General features: G+C 44.9%; 1 protein-coding gene across 1 annotated transcript in view; it reads left to right on the top strand.

Moving 5' to 3' along the window:
* The window catches only part of DIS3L2 (DIS3 like 3'-5' exoribonuclease 2), a 480,187-nt gene that overhangs the window by 277,513 nt on the left and 177,527 nt on the right, over positions 1–25,147 (top strand). The window contains exon 15 of the mRNA XM_058429965.1: positions 1,666–1,899. Coding sequence (XP_058285948.1) covers positions 1,666–1,899 — 234 coding nt within the window. The remainder of the gene's footprint in view (positions 1–1,665; positions 1,900–25,147) is intronic.

Genomic DNA, 25,147 nt, shown 5'->3' with positions numbered 1-25,147 from the left:
GAGGCTGATGGGAGGCCAAAGCTCTGGCTGCCCTGGGAGTGAGAAGAGCTAGAGCTCTCCTCACGGTGTCTCCGGAACCCATTTGCAGTACATGCCTTAAACCTTTTGCAGTGTGACTCTGCCCCTGCCCTATATTTTCCTAAAACAGCCTTCCTAAATACCACCAGCCGGCAAATGCTCAATGCCAGGAGCTTGTCTTTGTTTTTTCCTCCTTGACATCCAAGTGGCATTGGACATACACTTGTGGTTTACAGAGACTCTAGGGCTGGACTGCTTGGGTTCAGTTCCCAGCTTTGCCAGTCTCTAGCAGTGTAACCTTGGGCAAATTCCTTAATTTCTCTATGCCTTAGTTTCCTCAACTGAAGAAGAGGACAGCAAAATTCCTACCTCATAGCGTTGTTATGAGAATTAAATAGTTGCCATATGGAGAGTGTGAACAATGCCTATCTCATAGCAGTTGCTCTGTGAGTGCCCCGTGTTGCCTTTGAGTCCCCTTTTTTAAAGCTGTTTTCTCCTGCTTTTCCTAACATCGGTCACTCCTGGTTTTTGTCCTGTCTCTCTCAGCTCTCTTGTTTCTCTACTGTTTTCATTCCCTGGCTTCTCTTCTCTCCTTAACATGAAGGAGGTGTTAGGCCAAGCAGCCCCGCCTCTCCTGACCACCCTTTTTTCTATAGATCCTTCCACCTCCAAACGGCCCAGGCCCACATCCGAATGCCTGCCAGATCCCCTCACCTACATCTCTCCCTGAACCTCAGACCCAGGAGTCCCCAAAATGTTTTAATGTTCTTTTTTTGTTTTAAAAGTAATACATATTTATTATAAAAAATACAGAAAAGTGAAAATAATAAAATGCACCTCAGTGGTAATCCCGCCGTTCAGCTGACACCACCACTAAACTTGGGTATATCTCCTTCAAGCCCAGTGGTTCTCAGCCTGGGCCAGCTTTCCCCCTGAAGACATTTGGCCATGTCTGGAGACATTTTTGATTATCGACTTGGTCGGGAGAGGTGCTCCTGACATCCAGTGGATAGAGGCCAGAGATACTGCTGAACATTTTATAATATACAGTTCAGCCCCCTGCCCAACAAGGAATTATTCAGCCCAACAGTGCCAAGATTGAGAAGCGTGTTCTAGACTTCTGTCTCTACATATGTGCCCAAAATGGAACAGTCGGAATGGGTTTTCTCTTTCTAGCCCCATCCTCCTTCTCCACCTGTGTTCACTCTTTCTGTCAGTGGCCCCGCCTTCCCCTTCTCCCTCACCCCACATCTGAGCTGTTCCCAAGCCCACAGAGTCCCTGTCTGCCACGTTGTTGGCAGCTCTCTCCTCTACTCCCCTCAGTGTTGACATTGATGCCCACTCACCGAAACTAATGAAAAAGCCTCCAGCATGCCTTGCCTGTGTCACTGGTGTGCTTGGGGACCGTCCATAGGCATCCAGTGCCCATTGGATTAATTCCACGCCAGGTGGAGACTAAGCTCCCTGAGGGCAGCAGCTTCCATCTCTGATTCATCTGGGTGCCTAGCCTGAACCTGCCACCATTCTGAGCGCACAGTCAGTGCTCAATAAATCTTTGTTGAATGTGTATGGATGAATGGTTGAAGGAAGAAAAACCTGAAAAACATTTGTCCTCACAGTTCCCTTGTAATCTGTCCATCTTTGCAGATCCTTGATGAATGGTTTGGCCGGACCGTCATCCGCTCCTGCACCAAACTTAGCTACGAGCATGCACAGAGCATGATTGAAAGCCCAAATGAGAAAATCCCTGCGAAAGAGCTGCCCCCCATTTCCCCAGAGCATAGCAGCGAGGAGGTACACCAGGCCGTCCTGAATCTCCACGGAATTGCCAAGCAATTACGCCAGCAGCGCTTCGTGGACGGCGCACTTCGTTTGGATCAGGTCAGTACATGTTTTTTTAGTGCAGCCAACAGATTTGACTCGTGCCTGAACCCAGTGTGGATGAGGGCAGCTTGGCAGGCTTAGACTCTTCCTTCTTTCTCCTTGCCCCAGGCACCACACTCAAATCATGTCCTCTGAGGCCGGCAGGAACTAACTCCCATTCACTCTCCAAATACAGGATGTTATGCAAAATATTCTGTATTTCGTATGATTCCACAGGTACATGAGGCCTAATGACATGAGCCAAGGCAAAGAGGGGGTCTGTGTGGGTGGCTCTGACCAAAACCCCCAGCTGGTCTTCCCTGGTAAGGCTGTGTCCAGTCCGCGATCCTCACCTCAGGTCTCTACCCAGACCTGTTCTTTAATGGAGGCAAGAATAGGAGACATGGAAATTTAGGAGGCGGCTGACCAGTATCTGATAGGAAGGCTTGGAAAAAAAGCGTTTCTTCTTATACCTCATCTCCCAAAAAAGAGTTATTTGTTTACAAATTCCAGATTAATATCTGAAGAAGCAGAGAACTGAGGAGACTGTAGAACAGCGGTCCCATTGTTTTGGGCACCAGGGACGGGTTTCATGGAAGACAATTTTTCCACAGACCAGGGGTGGGGGATGGTTTCGGGATGAAACTTCCACTTCAGATCATCAGGCATTCGTTAGATTCTCGTAAGGAGCGTGCAGCCTAGATCCCTCGCATGCACAGTTCACAATCGTGTTTGAGCTCCTATGAGAATCTAATGCTGCCACTGACCTGACTGGAGGCGGAGCTCAGGTGGTCATACTCACTCACTGCTCACCTCCTCCTGTGCGGCCTGGTTCCTAACAGGTCATGGACCAGTATGGCCCATGGCCCGGCGGTTGGGGACCCCTGCTGTAGAACATTGGCTATTGAAGAACACATTGGCCTGGATTGTTATTGATAACTCTGAAGTCTCACAGCCATGCTGGCAGCCCTCTGGGACTTAGGCAGCTGTCACTTAAACCTGCTTGAATTTCCATGTCTGAGAGTTGGTAACTGTTAGGACCCAGGATTTCTTTTTTCATTGCTTGTCAGTATATTACAGAGCAGAGACTATGTTTTGTATTATGGACTTTTTTTCTCCTTTATTTATATTTCTCACCCAAACTCTCCTTCCTTGCTTGTTGTGTGCTCTGGGAAGTTTCCATGTGTCTGAAATGAGGTGGCTAGGAGCGTGGAACTGTTCACCAGACCGCCTCATGCAGACTTCTTTCCCTGAGCCTGTCAGCTGGGAGAAATCTGAAAGGCCTTGTGAAGCCTTCTGATTGAAGTTCTGATTTTATCCTCCCTTTTGCAACAGACTTACACAAATGCTTCTTAGCAGGCATTGCAAATAGGTGCTGCCCTGGGCCTAGGAAGAAGTGGCTGCCGTTGGGACCAGTGGATGACCTGTCCTGCCTGTGCATGGCAGAGTCAGGGTAGCCTCTGGAGTTCTCCAGCTCCTCCTTCCCCAGCCTAGGCTTGGGCAGCCTGAGCAGGCCTGTCTGCGTGAGAATGCTGACAGGGAGACAGGAGGCAGAGCGGATGCTGAAGAAGACAGCAGACATGGTGGAAGAGAAACTAAAGGCATAGGGGATTACAGAATACCTACTTTCCTTCCTTTAAGAAATCATTCATGGGAGTGTGAACACACTCTGTTTCTCATTTACAGGTGGCTGCCTGATTGTCAAGTCCAAGGACACTTCACAGTTCTTGCTTCTTAGACTTCTGACCTGCACCAGCCCCTTTGAAACCCACCTCCTGGTTCTCTGTTTCTCTATGTACATCTCCAGTAATGTCCTGCTGGCCCCCTTTGCAGAATCCTCTTCTGTCCACCACTTTAGGGTTGGCATTCCCTGGGATCTACCTGAGCTTTGTTCTTTCTCTATCCATACTCCCACCCTGAGTGACCCCTTGTGATTCTAACTACTAACTGGTTGCTAACAAGCCAAAATCTGTCTCTCTATCCCTAACCTCCCTCCCCCAGCTCTAGTCCAGCCCCACAATATCTCAGCCAGTGCTCATCGTTCCCTCTGTAAAACGCAGTGATCAGTGATGCAGCCGGTGGCACCGGCTGTCTAGTACTGCCTTCTCCCTTGGCCCCCACCAGGGGAGTGGTATGTGTATTCTCAAACCTGGCTAGGCCAGTTGTACTTGTAATTATGCAGTTTAACTAAATATCAGGGAAACTGATCAAATACGAACATAAAAAAGAAGCTGTTGTTTTTATAAAAACTAAGTTAAATGTTTTTGAAAGACCTGGATAAGGATAAGTCTTTAAAAATTCAGTTGTAAAACAGGCGATAATTATAAAATCCATTAAGCATTCTGTATTCAAATTGCTTCATAAATGTCTAAATTCTCATTCTTTTTAAAGAAACCAAATAATAACATATGAACAGTGAATTGTGAGTGTAGTTTATCCAGAAAAGACTATGTAGAATTCCGATTAGCATTCCCTTTTTGAAAGCCTTACATTTACAAAAAATTAGTGAATGAATATACATCTATATAAATTAAAACATTTAGTGATGGGTTTGTCTCCTCTGTTTGATTCTCTTCTTTTTCTAACTTCTAGAATAACCAACCAATGGCTGCTGAAGCACATCACAGGAAAGTTTCTGTCATAACGTTTTAGAGACTTCACCTCACCAGTTTGTTGCAAAGTTCAGTTGAATTAAATATATGAAATACTCTAAAAACTATAGAAGATTATCAGGTGATCCCAGCTCATATGAGGATGGGGTATAGTTGTCAAAATAGAAGAATGATCTCAGATTATTGATAGATAAAGATCTGTTGGCATGTCTCAGAATCAGAGTTTTATTGCTGAAAATGGCTTTGGATATCTTCTCTATTCGCCTTCTCAATTTATCAGTTAGAGAGCTGAAGCCCCTAAAGGTTAAGTGAGTTGCTTATATGCAAGAAATTCAAATTGCCCTGTGTTCACTTTGCCTTCATTTACACCATGCTGACTTGAGAGAGAAAAACATTTTCCTTTTAAGTGGAAAGAAAACCCTCCGAAGTCCTAATTAGGTTCCAGTTAATTAAGGTTTGAAAATAAGGTCTTTGCACCCTTGGAGTTGATTCCTTGGCTCCTCCGAAAACAAGTCCATGGACCCCAGCTTTGGAAAGAGGAGCACATCAATCTCACACAGCAAAGGACTCTGGTGAGGTCATTTATAAATCAGCTAAATGGCCCTATTCAGAAGTCACTGCATTTGTTCTCCTGCCCCTACTGCCTGCTTTGCCCTCACAAAAATCCATTTTTCCTTGGTGCTTTTTTGAGTAGCCTACTGTTTGGAATTGTTCTCTGATGCTTTGTTTGCCTCAGACCACTATGTCCGTGCTTTTGGTGGCAGTCCTTTAAAAAATAAAAAATTTAAAAAGTCCATTTAAGCTAGCCTCAATTAGAGATGAGTCTGTGCGAGGGGGTACCATTTATTTACACATCATGCCCTTAGGTTCAGAATAAGTGTGTAAACTACAAGTTTCACCTTTCCAAGAAGTCAGTTTACCATGATGACTTTCAGAATGAATGGGGGCTGAGTGTGCAGCACTAGTATGGTGATTGTTTGTTGAGTTACGGACCTACTAGTTCAGAAGTCATAGCCTCAGAACTGTAGAGCACCTTGACCACTGTGTATTTGCAGGTGGCAACTTAGACCAGAGCTGCCTAGCCCATGTCTGAGATAGTGAGCCTCAGCCCTCAGGGCCACCTAGTCTGGCTCCAGTTCCATGAGGGCCACCTACTAGCAGTCTTGTCTACCCTAGTGTGCTGTCATATATTAGCATATGTATATACTAGTTCATATCCTAGAACTGTGATGGGAAACAGATAGGGAAGCACTGCCTTCTAGGTAGGATTACCTGCTCCAAATGTCTCCTTTACCTACAGTTCAACCTAGTTCTAAAGAGGTTCTAGGTACATGAATGACTCCTGTATTTCATTGCTTAGAAAGCAAATGCAGATACCAAATGCATTCTTGTGCTTTTTGGTTTTATGGGTTGAGTACTACCCCTTCCAGGTAGTTTCTTCTATCTCCATGTTTTCTGTTGCTAAGTTAATTCTTGGACTTAACATAGATGTTTGTTTTATTTTGTTTATTTATAACATATGTCTCTCATTTCTGAAAAGGGAGCTCCCATAACAGGGGCCCAGACTTTTTTATGTTTGTAGTAGAAGGAATCATAATGGTTTATAATCATATCCAAATCTTGAGCTTTGGGAGAAGGGGAACTGTGGGAAGTTTGCTCTCTGCCTGGTTCTTGCTCAGTGATTCAGGCCCAACTAATAGACTTTGCGGGTAGGGGTCACAGAGTCCCCTGGCACTTCTGTTTATTGGGACACAAAGCCTGTTCTCAGGCACTTTCCCACTTAGGTCCTTTACAGAGACTGCCTGACTATAATGTGAAGACAAGGCCTCAGGCTTCTTAGCCATGGCATTCAGAAAAGATACCAAGGGAGGGTGGCAGGTGCCAGAAGAATCACATTATGAAAGTTTCTTGAGAATATTGACTGATTTTAGGAAGCTACACCTACTGCCTGCTGGGGCTCTCTCTCCAGCCTCTTCCTCATCAGTCAGGTGGCAGTACCCAGAAGCCACTCTGAGGGCTTCCATAAGCATGAGATTTGCAGGAAGCTGTGCACCATCATGGGTCCCCTGACAGGTGGTTAGGGGATGTGAGCAGTTCCTTCTGGGTCACTGACTTTGGGAATATAGAGGAAGTTGAAGTAGTGGTGGAGAAAACCTGATGTTACCATCTTCCTGGGCAAATTACTCTCAACTCCAGGAGCTTCACAACTGCATCTTGTATAAATCCTACTTGGCGCAATTTTGAAACCCAAACTGCAGGCAGTTTCTTTGAGTGGACTTGAATTGTAAAGATAGCCTTTTTAATGGAAATTATTTTTAAATACCCTGGGACCCAAGCTGCAGTGGAATGCTGTTATGTGTGACCTTGACCTGGCCCAGCCTTTAAGGCAGGGATTGACGGATATTTTCTGTAAAGGACCAGCTAGTAAATAGTTTAGGCCTTGTGGGCCATGCAGTCTCTGTCTCTGCTACTCAACTCTGCTGTTGTAGTGTGAAAACACCAGCGTTGCTTTAAATGGATAAATGTGGCTGTGTTTCAACAAAACTTTAAGAACACTGAGATTTGAATTTATATAGTTTTCACACATCACAAAATATTGTTCTTCCTTTGATTATTTTTCAGCCATTTAAAAATGCATAAACCAGTCTTAGCTCATGGGTCATACAAAAGCAGGTTTGCCTGTGGTCCATACTTTGCTGACCTCTGTTTAAACAGCCAGCTAGCAATTCAGCCCCACTATCCAGTGAGCTTTTAGCAGCTCATCATCACTTCACAGGGAAGCCAGGCTGGGTAATGGAGAACAGTCGTGCTAAGTTAACTCTCAGGATGGCTTCATGCAATTAGGTAAATTATTCCTTTGATTAGTACCATGCTTATCCAGTCCAACTGGAGGTGGGGAGTAGAGGAATGAATCAGTTTAGCATCAGTTCCCTTATTCCATTTACAGGCAGGTCGCTTTAATTAGCCTGAAGCAAAAGGAGCAGGGGTTCTCATTTCCCACTTCTGCAAGCTCAGCAGCTCTTCACATTCAGGTCTCCATCCCACCCAAGCCCACTTGCAGAGATGCTGGCTCTGCCTCTTGTAGGTGCACTGAAGGTGGGGACTGCTCATGGTAAAATGTAGCGCTAAGGAAACTGTATAGCATTTCTCCCCCACACTGCCCCCATTGCCAAATGTAGCTGTATGTTTTGTTGAATCTGTTTCTGTTCCTTCTCTCCAATACAGTCGCTTTCAAGAAATGAGCATTCCAACTCTGCTGTTTAATATTTGTACCGTATATTTGATCCAAGGTAAGAAGGATGGGTACATTTATCCTGTCTGGCTCTTCCTTGGTCTTATTATTTATATTGTCACTTAAACACACGAGGAAGCTATTGATCACAGGGTTGAGTATATTTGTAGAATCATTCTGTTTTCTTAGTCGTAGAGCTTTTCTATAAATAATATAGGAAAATAGTGAGAGAGCCAGCAGGCCACACAGAAAATGTAAACTGATGTGACAGAACTCTGCCCAGAGTGCAGTGAGCTGTCTTGGAGAGGACTAGCTCAGTCTCAGGGGTTCAGGGAAGATTTTTCAGCAGAAGTAGTGGGGCATTAGGCCTTCTAAAAGACTTGAGGGTCTAGCCAGGCTGCAAAGGCAAGCAAACTGCTGGTACAAGCATGGGAGGGATGAGAAATGGCAGATTGTTCCAGGATGTGTGGTGTAGGGTGCAGAGAGAGAGAGAGAGATGCTAGAGGAGACACAGGCTAGGCCTTGAAGTCTGTAGGAATGAGCCAGGGCAGCTATGGAATGATTTTAAATATGTAAGTAACATGACCAGAACTGGGTTTTAGAAAGAGCCTCCCGAAAGTGAATAGAATAGAGGAAGTTTATAATCCAAGAGAGAAATGACGAGGGCCTAACCTGAGGTAGGGACCGTGGGGTGAGAGAAAATGATAGACCGACCCAAGAGAGGAAGGAAAATCGACAAGCCTGTGGCAAATTGACTCTCTTGATTAGATGCGGAGGGGAGAGGCAGGATCAGAGGCTAGGGATCAGGGAATCAGGTTTCCAGTTTAGGCACGTGGTAGTACCACCTGGGAACACCACCGGGGTGGAGGTCGAGAAGAGAGATGATGATTTCCATAACTAGGCCTCTCCGGTCCCCTCTTCTTCCTTTAGGAAGGAAGCTTTATCATAGAAGTAATATATTCTCATGTTAGAAAATTTAGAAAATACAAGAATATAAAGAAAAAATCATAATCACCTATAGTCCCATCACCCAGAAATAACCATGGTTAATATTTTGGTATAATTCCTTGTGTATTTGCCCCTTACCACTTCATAGCAGGAGGGAAGGGTGGCTAGCATAACATATGTATAGTTTTTATTTATATTCTGCTCTTTAATATTACCTGAGTTTTTCCTATGTCATTAAAAAATCTTCGAAAACATTGTAATACCTACATAATATTCTGTCATATGAATATACTCTTAAACATTCAGCCACTCCCCAATTTTGAATATTTAAATTAGATTCTGATTTTTTTGGTACTACAAATAATAGTACCATGGCCATCTGTGTTCGTAAATCTTTGACCTGATCTCTGATTGTTTTCTTAGGACGGTCTTAGAACTGTGATGACAGCATCAAGGTTATGGATATATTTAAGATTAATACTGAAACATATTGCCAGATTCCCTTCCAGAGAGGTTGTACCAATTTATACTCTTTCAGTAGTATGTGAATCAGGGTACCTTAGATGGAAACATCTGTCAGGAGTTCTCTGCCTACACGGAGCTCTGGCTCTCTCTCTCTCTCTCTCTCTCTCTCTCTCTCTCTCTCAGGTGTCTAGGTCTCTGAAATATCCCAGTGGTTGTGGTCTTAGATTATTCCTTCATCTTTCATATTTTATTTTATTTTCATGAGCTTCTCTCTACAAAGAGCTCAATGTGTCACAAACACTTCTCGTTGTGTTACTTATTTTAAAAAGTGCTTACAAGGGTCCTAAAATTTACAACAACTGAAAGAGGTGTTGAAAGTATCTTGCTAAACTCTTGCTAATGCTGAGACTGGGGAATGACCCCTGCCCCAAGCTAAGGTCCTTTCCTCTCATTAGAATCCTTAAAGAAACCCATTGTGTTTGAAATGGGGCTGAGAACTGTTGTTGCATTCTCAGATCCTCAGAGAACATTTGTAACTTCACTAGTCTTTTCTCTTACCTCCTGTGTGTATTACCTCTCGGGCATTGTTTGAGTTGGTCTGACATGAATAATTATAAGGAAATCCAATTGAAAACAGAATCGCTGTGTATAATCTGTGCTTCCATAAGAATTGCTACACTTCTCTTGAAAGTAGTGATAACCAATACAGGAAGGCTTCTGCTAGAAGTTCAAGGCTTCCATTTAAACATTGATGACTTATTACTTCAACCGTGGAGATAGTTCTAGAATCAGCGAGGCTTGAAGAATATTAGCCTCCTACATTTTCCCAGTTACCAGTTTTATAATAATATTAGCAAAATTTTCATTTAAATTTATTCATCTCATTTATAGAGTAAATCCACAGCCAAGAATGTGTGCTCTCTTAGCTGTTCAGCACGCAGGCTATCTAGGACAGCCTCCGTGGAAAAGAGTGGGAGGAGGAAGCAGCGAGGGGTGGAACAAGCTGCATCCCTGAGCTTTGGGGAGAACCTGGGAGCGTGAATTTCAGCCGTCATGGGTATTGGAATCTCCCCTTTGAGAAAAAGGAAGAGACAGAGATTGATTTAGTTAGTACACTTTATGGAATCAAGGAAAGCAATCCATGGGTATGCATCCCAAGGCATGAACAATAGACAAACTTGAAAACTGGACCTAATTATATATAAGCAACACTAATTACAGCCACTTACGTGTGCTGGCCACTATTTATGGCTTGTTCACTAATGCATAAAAACTAATATGTGTCATTAAGTGTCAGATCAATTCTGTTGAGTGGCTCGTTATTATAACCCTGACCTCTTCATGTGCTTACTCTCCTTGTAGGCAAATCACCTAGTCATTTACTCATAATTTTCAAAAATTAGAAGGAATACAGGTTGCATGATTCCGGAAGTTGTTAAAAATACAGACTCAGAGGTGATATCTGACCAGCACAGGAGGGATGCTTCCTGTATGTTACAAATACTGCTTGCAGTTCTGTGAAGGAGACTTAGGCAGCAGAAGACAAACTTTCTACCCTCAAGCTGCTTCAGCAATTTGAGAAGAACTATATGTGCTTTAAAAAACACCAGTAAGATAAAAGCAAGGGCACAGTCTCTTGAAACAGGGCTGACAGAATCGCAAACCCGATGGTTATTCGGTGGGATGGGATTAGGGAAAGAAGGCCAGTTTGGAGGCTGAAGCCATGAGCCACACTGTGATGAAAGGGAAAAGGAGCTGAAAGGTATGGAGTACCCACGCTGTGAGAGGTAGGGGATTTATCCCCTCACTCTTCTCTCCTCTGAGTTCTGAACCCACTGAGAAATAATCACACATATCAGGCTGACATTATTCCATCTATTACTGATACCGTTTGGGTTAGAAGGCAATCTAACAGAACAGCCCAGAAGTAGTTAATGTTAAAAGAAACTGATTGATCGGTGAGAGCAGAAAGTAGCCAGAGACAGAGAGAACCATGCCCTCTATCAGACTGGGACTGGGGATGGCCCTTGTGCGACCTTCTCTGCTGTGCCCTTCCAGTGCAGGGTCTGCTGGTGAGGACCAGTGGCTAATGCTTCTGCTCTTGGTCAGAACAGCCAGTGTAGATCCTCAGAAGAACTCTGAAAGCAAAATTGACTCCCACCTCACTTCTAGAAGCATTTCACTTGCCTTCTAGTTCTTTCTGCTTGCCTATATCCAGGCTCATTTCTTATAGATGAAGAAAGTCCTACCCCCACCCTACTCCTCCACCTTCACCTTCACCCTATGACCTTCTCCACCTTCACCCTGTGACCTTCTAGGTTCACCTTTTGAAGCTGAAGATTGAAACTCCAAATCCTGCTCCTGAGAAGTTCACATTTGTTTTTCCTAGGCAGGGCCAGCCCATCTACCCCTCCTTCCTAGGGTTCCCCTGATACTTTATTTATACCTGTTACCTGTCTTTATCGCACTGTCACATTGTCTTGCCATTTTCCTTCTGCTTCCCTGTCTCCTTTTCTAAGATTGTGAGTTTCTTAAGGGTAAAGACAACATCTTGTCCACCTTTGTATCCCCAGCCCCTGCCCAGTGCTCATTTTTAACCAGGCATTTCAAGGTCTTTAAGCATCACTATACATATTGATCTTTTTAAAAAGATGATGGTAGCTGTGTTCAGGAGAGTGGATTGTAGCTCTAGAAGAGAGGCGTGTTTATATAAGAGGATTAGATACATATTATGATCCAGGGCAGTTTTCCTTCCCTGTGAATGAAAGGGCTGGGTGTTTGGTTATTTGCTGGGGCATCCAGGGTTTAGAACAAGGTATAATGAGGATTTTCTCAAGGTGGAGTTGCCTGAACAGGTGTGAGGAGCCAGGAAGCTTTGGCACCTCCAGGGCCTGGCAGTGCTTCTGAGGCATCCTGAGCACTTCGGTGCTCACTTCTCAGACCAACTGTGTCCCCTTCAAGGGAGCATGGTGGAAGGGGCACTCCAGGGGAAGGGAAAGAGACCCCAGTGTGCCACGCTGGGAAGGGAGATGCTTGCCTGCTGGCATGGAAAGGTAGGGAGGCACCAAACTTCCAGAAGTTTCTCTAGGGTCAGCTACCATTAGCTGCTAGTCCCTAGCCCCATGATGGGGATGAAAGTGATTTGTGTATCCAGGTGGCTGTGCAGTCTAATGCTCCTTCTGCAAAATTCTAATCAGAGCCTATTTTTGCTTTTAATGGAGATAATTCCCATAAGACAGAGGTTCTATGTTGGCTGCTGCTGGACTGTCTAAAAGAGGAAGATAACTTATATCCCAGTTGAAGTTGAAAGTGTGCCCAGATGACTCAAACGTAAGTGCCTCGCATCTCCAGGGGACATGAAGTGAGACATAGGGTTCCTGCACTGACCAGGTGATAGATAAGAAACTTCCAGGGGTGAGCAGAACCCCAGCCAGCACCCCTTGTTCCTCTCAGAGATGTGAACCTTTCAAGTTAGGGGCCTTGACAAATGGAACAGAATTTGGCTCCTCTGGGACCCTAGCTTTTGGGTAATTATACTCATAATTAGGCAGCACTTGGACTCTCCTCTTTCTATTCACGAGACACACTGCACGTCCTTGCCCTGCCTCTATGTCACACTCCACGTCACTCATATGTGAGCCAAACAGCTACATCAGAGACGTGGAATTCTTTGACGTTAGTAAAACCTGCATTAGGGAAGGGGAACCCTTGCAGCTGACCCTTAGATTTCAACCATGACTGCTTCTTGGGACAGGCCCAGTTTATTTCGGTTTTCATTGTTCAGTGAGCTGGGGCTCTGCTGCTAAGGCCAGAATCCTTTTGTTCTGTTTGCTGTCTGTCCTAAACTCTGCTGCTGGACTGTGTTTCCCCAAGTGCTGCTTTCACCTTGCCACTCAAGAGCCTGCAGTCTTATTAAGTAAATATCATGGATCAGTACGATTTCGAAAACTATTTTGAAGACAAGATATAAGAAGATTGTTGCCTTTTTTTTTATTTTTTATTTTTTTTTTTTTTGAGACGGAGTCTCGCTCTGTCGCCCAGGCTGGAGTGCAGTGGCGCAATCTCGGCTCACTGCAAGCTCTGTCTCCTGGGTTCACGCCATTCTCCTGCCTCAGCCTCTCCGAGTAGCTGGGACTACAGGCGCCCGCCACCACGCCCGGCTAATTTTTTTTTGTATTTTTAGTAGAGACGGGGTTTCACCATGGTCTCGATCTCCTGACCTCGTGATCCACCCGCCTTGGCCTCCCAAAGTGCTGGGATTACAAGCGTGAGCCACCGCGCCCGGCAGATTGTTGCCTTTTTACTTTACCAAGCAAGGACATTTTCTTTAAAAAGCCAGTTACCATCTACTATCTTCATTATTTTATAAATGAAAACATTTTAGCATCAAAACAAAGACGACATAATTTCACAATATAGAGCAGTCTTTTACGTTGACTTGGTTGAACTTGGTGGAAACCTATTTAATTGTCTCATCTTTTTCTCATTTTGTTTGATCTCAAACCAGCCTGTGAGAACGATTGGATTTCTACATCAAATCTAAGTGCCCCTGCCTTTGGGGGCCTCTGTCAGGTAGCCTGGTGTGGGTGTTCCCTGCTTCCCACTAACCCCTATCCTTCCTCCTCCCTCCTGCCTTGCCTCTGTAGAGTCTGGGCCTCCGTTTGATCCCCGCAACCCTACACACCTCACTCCCTCTAGAAGCCTGCTCCAAATAGACTTCCTTTTCCTCCAATATCTCTGGCTCCATTCCCCATCTCTCCCCTAGGTGCCTGGTGCAGAACACCATCGGCTTTCATTCATTTTCTTTTGCGATTTTCTTTCTTTACTCCTTTTTATTCTCCTCCCTGCCTGCATTCTTGACTATAACTGTTGAGAAGGCAGATGTCTTACTGTTGCTTCTTTCAGATTTGTAAATCTAGCATGGTGCTGGGCACAGAAGAGGTATGCAGTCCTTCAGTGGGGCATCACTCGGCTAGCTCAGAGCTGTTCACAGTGATCTGATGTCACCTCTGAAGTCCATGGGTGCCCAGGGACACTGTGCGCATTGTATTATCTACAAGATGAAAATGTGGTATTGCTCTTCCTCAAGAAACTCCCACATTTTTAGAAGAATGATAATATTGTAGCACGGTTTGTTTTGCTTTATAATACTTCTCGATTCCCTTGTTAAGTGACATGGCAGACATTTTTAGACTAAAGACAATTTAAGAGCTTTAAATTATTTTATAACTTTAAAATGTTCCTTTTGATTTACCTTTTTAATTGCCCACTTTTTTTTTAGTATCTGCCAGGTACAAGGTAATCTGCTAGGTGTCGGGGACAAAGACAAGGTTAGAACATGGTCACAGCCCTCAGAGTGGCTTACTGTCTCCTGGAGGATGTAGAGGCAGATGGGACAGGGGTGCACAGGAAGAGCCTGGACAGCAGGCTGCACCTGTACCGGGTATGCACATGGCTGCTTTCGTGTTCTACAGTAACACCAGCTGTTGTTTGAAGGGGCCACTTTCAAAGTCAGTTAGAAATGTGGGAACTGTTTAAAAGTTTTCTCCTAGCAACTTGCTCTTATACTAGAAATGCTGAAAACAAATTAGAAATTATTTAATTGCTCCTTGAATTGTGACCTGGGATAAAGGAAATCTGCCAGAGTGGATGGAGATGAGGGCAACACCCAGGGAGGGAATCCCGACAGTTTTCTTATCTGCTTGTCAGCATGAGGCTGGTAGCCTCCTAAATAAGAAGATGTGCTAATGAATAACAGAGTCTGCTGGGTTCAAAGCACATTTGAACAGAGAGCTGTGACTGAGCTCTGAGAATGCTGGCTTGGCCATTAGGCAGTTTGAAACTGATTTGCTACTATTAGTTTCTACCTATAAATAGCAGGGAGCTCTCCCTTTTCATTCTCCTGCCTGCCACCTGCCAGCCAAGCTCTCAGGCTTACCCACTTCCCTGGTGGCCGTGCCAGAGCACAGCTGAGCTCACCTCGAGGGGAGCAGAGCTCCTGTCTTTCCTGGACCCTCCTGGCTGCCTAGTTTCCTGGCTGGGATTCCTGACCCCTGGTTGCCAAGACTACCTTGTTGGTCCCGGTGGAGTTCTGTCCTGTTTGCCCAGAGGCCTCGCTCAGACTTGTTTCTTTTTGGTACATGTTTCCACTCCAGACTGCCCCAGGCCCCAACTCTCAGCTCTCCTGTTGCTACCAGCTTCCAGTCAATGACTGTTTATTTGAGCATCTCCTGTGCGACAAGAGAATGTAGTGATCAAGAGCATGGACCCTGGGTCAGACTACCTGGGTTCTGATCCCGACTCCCTCACTTAGGGAGTGTGTGGCCCTAACTCTTCTATGCCTCAGTTTCCTTGTCAGTGAAATGGAGAGCATAACAGTACCTACGTTATAGGAATATTAGGTTAGATGAGGTGTATCCGTAAAACACTTGTAACAGTGCCTGACACGTAGCAAGCACACAACAGGGATTAGCAGTGTGGCCAGATGGTGAGGAAGGGCCCATTTCTATCTTCCCAGAAGAGCTACTTTAACACAGAGGTGAACATGGAAGGACTACAGTAAACGGTGGTGGCCATCAGCAGCCATGGCATGGAGACATCGCCTCCTTTATGATACTTCCAGTCGATCTGGGGGGCGGGGGAGGATTTGAAATATAAATGCAAGGCAGAATGAGCCTCATTGCCCCCTGCAGGGAAGCAGAACAGTCTGGTTTGGCTAAGTCCCTGAAGGGAGCTCCGTGGTGAGGTATCAGCCTAGGCATGGTGGTACTGAGTTCCTTAATGAGGGTAAGATTTGGGAGCAAGGAAGGCAAAGGGATGCAGTTTTGAACATCACACCCCAAGTCACGCAAATGTGAGCTGCAAAACATTTCATCCTGTTTTGATAACTAGACCACAGTGTGCATCACACCTGCTAACGTTGTTGCAGCTAGAATGTTCCCAGTTTTTGCTGTTATAAATAACACTGCAATTAATAGTCTTATGCATAAAATTCAAAAATCATTTTGGATTATTTCCTTAGGAGTACGTTCTTAAAATTACTAGATTGAAGGAAATTAACTTTTTTTTCTGTGCTACTTTTCTCTTACTACCTTTTATTATTTTATTATAAAAGTAATACATATTTATTTTATAAAAATATAGAAATTGACCAAAAGCAGCCATTGGTCACCTATCACTGAGTAATAACATTTTTCTATATATCCTAAGGCGTGTACATTTTTAGAGCTTTTGACTTTGAGATTACAGTCACACATTGCTTAATGACAGGGACACATTCAGAGAAATATGTCGTTAAGTGATTTTGTCAGTGTGCAACATCATAGAGTGTACTTAGACTAACCTAGATGGGATACCCTACGACCCACCTAGGCTTTGTGGTTTACACAGTTGCTGCTCCTAGTCTACAGACCTGTACAGCATGTGACTGTGCTGAATACTCCAGGCAGTTGGAACAAGTGCTATGTATTTGTATACCTAAACGTAGAAAAGCACAATAAAAATATGGTATTCTAATCTTATGGGACCACTGGCAGATATGGGGCCCGTCGTTGGCCAAAACTTTCTTTCTTTTTTTTTTTTTTTTTGGAGACGGAGTCTCGCTCTGTCACCCAGGCTGGAGTGCAGTGGCGCAATCACGGCTCACTGCAAGCTCCGCCTCCCGGGTTCACGCCATTCTCCTGCCTCAGCCTCTCCGAGTAGCTGGGACTACAGGCGCCCGCCACCACGCCCGGCTAATTTTTTTGTGTTTTTAGTAGAGACGGGGTTTCACCGTGGTCTCGATCTCCTGACCTCGTGATCCGCCCGCCTCGGCCTCCCAAAGTGCTGGGATTACAAGCGTGAGCCACCGCGCCCGGCCAAAACTTTCTTAATGCAGCATATGACTGAATTTTCCAGAAAGGTTAGACTAATTTAGGTTTTCCTCAGCAGGAAACAATAGTGCATTGTTACTGCTTCTCACTAAATTGAGAGTTTGTTAATATGACAGATTGGAAATTGTGTTTTATTATTGCTTTGACTTGCATTTGTTTTCCTGCTTGTGGGCTCAATCAACTCTTCAATCCTCTTTTTGCCATTTCTGTAAAAGGGCACATTTTACCATTTTATATGCTATCACTAGAATCTTATAATACCTTAAGCACTAGACCTACCAGGCACATTTAGCTAAAAGCACTTTTTTCTCTACTAAGGTATACTTACATACAGTAAAATCCACCCTTTTTAGTGTACAGTTCTGCAAGCTACACATATAGTCATGTAATTGCCACCACAATCAAGATATGGAACAATTCCATCACCCCAGAAAATTCCCACGTGCCCCTCTGTAGTCAGTTCCTCTTCCCTAGCCTCAGCCCCTGGCAACCATTAACTTGTTTTGCCTCTTTATAGTTTTGCCTTTCCAGAATGTCACACAAATGGAATCATTCCATTGGTAGCATTTTAAGTCTGGCCTCTTTCACTTAGCATGAAAGTGCATTTGAGGGTCGTCCATGTTGTTGTGTGTATCAGTGGTCATTCCCTTTTGTTGCAGAGTAGTATTCTGTTGTATAGATATACCACAGTTTGTTTATCCACTTACCAGTTGAAGAATATTTGGCTTGTTTCCAGTTTTTGGCAATATGAATAATGCTGTATTTACCTACAGACTTTTGTATGACCATTTTTTCCATTTCACTTGGGTAAATATTTGGAATAAGATTGCTGGGTCATATTGTAAGTGTATATTTAACTTCATAAAGAAGTGCCAGTTTTCCAAAGTGACTATACCACTTTGCATTCTCACCAGCAATTTTTGTTTGTTTGTTTGTTTTTGTTTTTGAGATGGAGTTTCACTCTTGTTGTTGCCCAGGCTGGAGTGCGATGGTGCAATCTTGGCTCACTGCAACCTCCCCCTCCTGGGTTCAAGTGATTCTCCTGCCTCAGCCTCCTGAGTAGCTGGGATTATAGGCATGTGCCACCACGCCCAGCTTTATTTTTTTTGTATTTAATATAGATGGGGTTTCACCATGTTGGTCAGGCTGGTCTCAAATTCCTGACCTCAGGTGATCTACCCACCTCAGCCTCCCAAAGTGCTGGGATTACAGGCATGAGCCACCATGGCCGGCTGAGAATTCTATTTCTTATGTGCTTGCCAGCACTTGGTATTGTTAGTTTTTTATTTGTTTTGTTTTTTAGGTATGCTGATAGGTGCATAGTGGTATTTCATTGTGGTTTTAATTTGAATTTCCCTAATGACAAATTCTGTTGAGCATCTTTTCATATGTATACTTGCTGTCTGCATATCTTCTTTGGTGAAGTGTCTGTTCATATCTTTTGCCCATTTTTAATTGGGTTGTTTGGTTTCTTATTACTGAGTTTGGAGAATTGGTGTGTTTGTTTGTTTGTTTGTTTGTTTTTTGAGACAGTCTTGCACTGTCGCCCAGGCTGGAGTTCAGTGGCGCAATCTCAGCTCACTGCATCCTCTATCTCCTGGGTTCGAGTGATTATCCTGCCTCAGCCTCCCGAGTAGCTGGGATTACAGGCACCCACCACCATGCCTGGCTAATTTTTTTATATTTTTAGTAGAGATGAGGTTTCACTATGTTGGCCAGGCTTGTCTCAAACTCCTGACCTCGTGATCTGTCCACCTCGGCCTCCCAAAGTGCTGGGATTACAGGCATGAGCTACCATGCTTGGCCTGGAAACGATTTTTTAAAATATTTTAGATACAAATCCTCTACCAGGTTTGTGATTTGCAAATACTTTCTCCTAGTCTTTGGCTTGTCGTTTCGTTTCTTCTCTCTCCATTCTCTCTGGCTTATCTTTTCCTCTCTTTTGAAAAGCAGAAGTTTTTCATTGTTATGAAGTCCAATTTATCAATCTATTTTATGGATTGTGCTTTTGGTGTCGTATCTAAGAAACCTTTGACTAACCCAAGGTCAGAAAGATTTTCATCTGTTTTCTTCTGAAGGTTTTATAATTTTAGGATTTACATTTTAGTTTTTTCCTTTTTTAAAACATATTGCCCAGGCCTAGAAGTTTCTTTTGGAAAACAGTTGCACCTGAGAAGATGTGGGATGGAGTTGGTCCTAGGAGCTTTGCCAGGCATGATGCCCTCTGTGAGCCATCTGAAAAGGAGGTGTGTGCCGTAGAAGCTGCCCCAGGGGTGGCTTTTAAACAGATACCAGGCTTCTCTGGCTTAAGATTTGGCATCAAACTGAAGATTGTATCATTTGAAAAGAGGGTATGGGATGATTAGAGAAGAACCTCCCAACTTTCTAGATAAATCCTTCTAACTGTTTCACAAAGTCGAAATGATGAATGGTGCCAAACACAGGACTTTGCCGATTACATGCGAACACCCATGTCAGTGACTCACCCAATCATGCTTTAATCTCATAACTGAGAGGCTTTAAAAAATTATAGTCAACAAGGCAGCTTGCTAGTTATGACTGCCATTGGAATGGAGTTTTCCTCAGAACAGCTGGAGTGTAATGTGGTGGGAAGAAAGCCTGGTGTGGGTGAGAGGCCAAGGATTGCTTGCCTGGGAAGGATGTGCAGCTAATGTTTGATAGAAATCTGTGAGATGACCAACCTCAGCCAAGCTAGGTGGAGGCCCTCCATACACTGCAGCCAAAGTGCTCAGAAAACAACAGTGATAATTGGCACCATGTCACTCATGTCAAGACACATAAAACACAGCTCTGTCTTCAAGAAATGCATGGTCCACTCTGTGATCCATGCTAGGTTATAGAAGCTGGCAGAAGATTCCAGTTCCAATAAGGCAAAGCAGTTGAGAGCAGCCTGGAAATGGCTTCTCCAAGAATGTCCCAGGCAGAGCATTGCCGTGGGTTGGTTTGTTCTGGAATGTACAGGCCATTGGTGTGGTTGTGTCAGAGGAAGGGCTCCCAGTGGTAGTGGGAAATGTTGGGGATGTAACCAGGGCTGATCTGGAGGAACTTGTTTGCCCTGCCTTGAAATATGAATGTTTTCGGCTGGGCACGGTGGCTCATGCCTGTAATCCCAGCACTTTGGGAGGCAGAGGCGGGTGGATCACAAGGTCAGGAGATTGAGACCATCCTGGCTAACACGGTGAAACCCCATCTCTACTAAAAATACAAAAAATTAGCCGGGCGTGGTGGCGGGTACCTGTGGTCCCAGCTATTTGGGAGGCTGAGGCAGGAGAATGACGTAAACCCGGGAGGTGGAGTTTGCAGTGAGCCGAGACTGTGCCACTGCACCCCAGCCTGGGCGACAGAGCGAGACTCCGTCTCAAAAAGAAAAAAAGAAATATGAATGTTTTCTTGAATTCAACATGGTGCTGTTAAGCATTTTACATATAGGAGTTGTGGGATGGGACCTCTGTTTTAGAAAGATCTCTTTGGTAGCTCTGTAGAGAATGAGTTGGAAGGGGTCAAGGTGTAGACATCAAGGAAGCCAGTTAGATGGCTGTGGCTGTATGCAGGTGAAGCCACACAGCTGACAGGAAGGAACAGATGAGAGAGGTAGAATCAGAACCACAAAAGGGAGGGAGGACACCTGGATATGCCCAGGTTTCTGACAGATAGGAAGACATGCTACCCAGGAGCATCATCGGCACCACCCAGGGGAGGAAGAGCAGGCATTGAGTGGACACCCTCCAGGCTTGAGGTGCGTGAGCTGCCCACTTAAAGACGCTTGCCAGTGGCTGGACCGGAAGTCTGCTGCTCCTCTTCTACCTTGCCACAGGCTGCTGCTTCTGAGTTAAAGAGACATGGGAAGCATTGGGATCGCTCATCCCTCCCAAAGTACAGCAGGAAGGACTAGAAGCAATATGAAATCTAGTTGGCGAGACCACGGTGAGCACACAGGCACTTAGGAGCAGCGCGTGGCACCCATGAAAGCCTCCATCCCCTGACAGTGAGCCCAGAGGCTACTGTGGAGCAGGAGGAAACCAGCCATCCTTCCTCCTTGCTTACACCCTCCCTCCTCACCTCCTACTCTCTGTCTTTCCGCTGAGCCCTTCTCATTTATTTAAAAAAAAAAAAAAAAAGGGAATTCACTCCCAGTCCTTTTGAAACCCAACATGTCAGTGATAGATGAGGGCGTATTCTGTAACTTCAAAGGAGAAAAGTTGAGTGAGTGAATGTGGGCCAGAGGAGTTGAAAAGTCCAAGGGAACAGGAGACCCATGGGGTGACCCCACCATCAGGAGGAGTGCCCCCCATCCCACCCCTGCTGGTGCCATGCAGAGGCACAGACAATGCCACTTTCAATAAATCATGAAAGATTCTGAATGCCTGGTTTTGTCCCATTTTCAATGGGCCTTGGGCATATTGCTTAGATATAGCCAGCCATTTGTGCAAGGTTCCCAGCTACTCAAAGGCTCAAAGTTGAGTGCTCTTTCCACTATATAATGGAGTCTTCGCATATGTGATTTTGGGGGAGATGTTTTCAGATTTCCATAGCTAGGCATAGTAAAGATGACCTCGTGGGCAGTTCAGGCCATTGTCCCCTTCTCACATCCAGCCTTTGAGTAAGGCTGTGCTTTCAGGAGTATCCATGCAGCACCTAATTCAATCACACATCTGACCCCTGCCTCTCTTTGGCACTGGCCCCTTCTCTGTGCTCAGTGTGCTGCTGGGGGCCTCTGCACAAACCCGGCTGTTCTGGAGGCGTCCTGTGCTAAGCAGAGAGCACTTGGCCATTTTCCCCACTTTCTGAATTCAGGGCCCCCTGGTGAATCTGGCATGGGGATGGCCGCCTGTTCTCATGAGGCTGCGCACATGAAGGCGCCTGTTGGAAGCGCCTTTTAAGAATCCCCAGGTTGTTTCCATCCTGGAGTCTCGCAAAGAAAGAGGAAGAATAACCTGGAGTCATTTAAGGGCTGGCATGGTCATTGCCTTAATCATCTGTGACCATTGAGAGCCTTATTTTCTATAAAGAAGCACAGAGGCTTCTTTGGCTTTGCTTTAATAATAACAAACAGCTAGAATTTATTGAGAGCATGCAGTTTGCCAAGTGCTTTCACACATTTGATCATTTAATCCTCAAGCCTTTTACCCTTTTTTAGAGATGAGGAAACTGAGACTTGAGCTTAAACACTTGTCAAAACTCACATAGCTAGAGGTGGCAGAACTAGGATAGAATCATTTCTCTTTTTATTTGAGACAGGGTCTCGCTCTGTTGCCCAGGCTGGAGTGCAGTGGCATGAACATGGCTCACTGCAGTCCTCCTAGGCTCAAATGATCCTCCCACCTCAGCCTCCTGAGTAGCTGGGATTATAGGCACGTGTCATCGTGCTCAGCTAATTTTTTTGAGTTTAGTAGAGATAAAGGCTTAACATGTTGCCCAGGCTGGTCTCCAACTCCTGGGCTCAGGCAGTCCTTCTGCCTCTGCCTCCCAAAGTGTTAGAATTACAGGCGTTGTGAGCGACTGGGCCAGGACTAGGCCCAGTCTATTTCTTTTTCTGCTTACTTTTTCTATGTTGGCCAGGCTTGTCTCAAACTCCTGACCTCGTGATCTGTCCACCTCGGCCTCCCAAAGTGCTGGGATTACAGGCATGTAATCCCATTTTCTCTTGGTAGATATTGATATTGTTTTATATTCTTCTAAAAATCTAAAAAATGGATCAAGTCCTGACCTTAGGATGATTCGAAGAGCTATTTAAAATACTGTATGATTCCATTTAGGTAACATCCTCAAAATGACAGATTTATAGAGAAGGAGAACAGGTAGGTAGTTGCCAGGAGCTAGGGATGGTGGGGGGAGCAGAGGGTGGCCCAAGGGAGAGCTGTGTAGGGAGGGAACAGTCTGTATGTAGATTGCTGTGGCAGTTACACAAATGTACGTGTGTGACCAAAATGGCATAAAACTAGACACACACATTGTGCCAATGTCAGTTTCCTGGGTTTGATATTGTGCTATAATTATGTAAGATGGAACCTTGGGTGGAAATTGGAGATGGGCACGTGGAACCTTTCTATACTATCTTTGCAATTTCCTGAAGCTATAATTATCTCAGAATAAAAAGTGGGTTTTTTTTTTTTTTTTTTAATTCCTCTGTGTGCAACACCAACATTGCCCCCAGGAAATAGCCAGATCTCAGTTGTGGGGCCGCTTGCCATCAGAAAGCAAGCCACATCACACAGGCGAAGTTGGCCTAGGAGCGGGGCATAAACTAGAAGAGGGTCCAGGTTTTATCACCTGTCAGATGTGAGCTTAGGCTCTCTCGTCTTATGGGAAAGCACTGAACTGAGAGTCAGGCCCCCGGGCTCAAGTATCAGGGCTGCAGTTGTGTGACCCAGAGCAAGCTTCTCAACTTCTGTGAGCCTCCAGCTTCCCAGCTGTCAAGTAGGCGTGGTAACTGCACCCACCCTATGAGGCTGTTAAGAGAATCCGGCAGAATATGTTGATGTGCTTAGTATCATCTTTGATACCACGATCAATGTTATTATTTTATCTTTTCCCAATTGTACCCCCAACTTTGTAGTCAGACCAATCTCTTGTGTATTCATGGAACATTGAATATTCATTCTTATTTTCTCTGCTTTTGATCATTTATTCCTTCAACAATTATTATTGAGCACCTGTTTTGTTGAAGATTCTGGAAGGCACTAGGGATACATTGATGGACATGACCCACGTGGTCTTTGCCCCGGGAGAGCTAAAGGTCTGTTTTTTCCCCATCACCTGGAATCTCTCCTGAGTGCATCCATCGTTCAGATCCTTGCTGTCCTGCCAGACCTCAGGCCTCATCTACACCGTGCAGGCCCCTCTACCAGATCATTCTGTAAGCTCCCTCAGTAATAGAGGCAGTACAGCTCAGTCATATCTGCCAGCCTTTATCCCGGACCTCCCGTGGGACCTGGCATGGAGCTGCGCACCACAGAGAGAATGCTTAGCAGGTGCTCGCCCATGGAACTGTGAAAGGAGAGCCTGAAGGAGACTTAGACAGGAGCCTTTTGAGGCTTTTATTTTACAGATGAAGTCCTGAATAGGGGCCCCGGACTAAATAATAGAAAGTGGCTATAAGGGTCCCCAACCCATTTTTAATAGGATAATAATAGTTCTTATATTGATCTTAATTTTTGTTGTTGTTTTGGTTTTTTTTTTTTTCTTTATTTCTGTTCTGCAGTTTTTTGACTAGCTGACCGACATTTCCTCTTTTAACCTTTTACAGACCCTGAAAGAAGCTCTAGTTCTGGTCTTATTACTAGTTAGCTGTGTGACTGGGCCACAACTGGGGGCAGGTTCATTGAATTGAAAAGGTGAAGCCAACCTGTCTCTCACCTGCTCTCCCTGAGTGGACTCACCTAGCACCTGCAGGCTCCAAGCTTGACATTGCCTGGAGGGAGCCCACCCAGGCATCCCCTTCCTCCAGTCCAGCCTCTTCACCTGCAACTGTGTGGGTCAGTCTACTCAGCTCTCACCTGATTCTTCAGTGCCCACCTTAATTGCCAGTGAGCCTTGAGGAGGCTGACATTCTTAATGCCATTTGCAGTTCTCTGTTAGAATCTAGAGAAGGGGGAAGGTAAATTGTTGCAACTTCCAGCCTCCAACACAGTGTCCTTGTTTGTGGGAGAAGAAACAGCAAGTGTGGCCCAGTAGGAAGTGCCAAGACTTTAGAGCCATATGGGTTTGAGTTCCATTTCCAGGTTGGCCGGGTGTTGACTTATATATTGCCAGACCTTGGGCAGGTCAGTTACTTAACCTCCCTGAGCTTCAGTTCCCTCACGTTTAAGATAGGAGCAGTGATACCTGGACAGTTGTTCCTGGCACAGTCTCTGGTTGTATGTGGAACCCCTGATTCCTACTGCTTATCACGGGGCCCTGCATTGCCTTAACTTAAAGCCTTTGTGGGGATCACAAAGAGTAAACTTACACTGGGGTTTCTCTACAGGGACTTAAAATCTAGTTGGGACAATATGATTGTTAAACAAGTACACTGCTAGAGACAGGTTTCAACTTGAGAATAACTGAGAAGAATCAGGCCATGATAGAAGCAATTTTCATGTATCCAGACTGTGAGAAGCCAGCCCTCTGCCATGCTC

Source organism: Hylobates moloch, unplaced genomic scaffold (assembly GCF_009828535.3).
Source record: "Hylobates moloch isolate HMO894 unplaced genomic scaffold, HMol_V3 SCAFFOLD_1, whole genome shotgun sequence".
Taxonomy (NCBI): domain Eukaryota; kingdom Metazoa; phylum Chordata; class Mammalia; order Primates; family Hylobatidae; genus Hylobates; species Hylobates moloch.
This window is presented reverse-complemented; position numbering and strand designations above follow the sequence as displayed.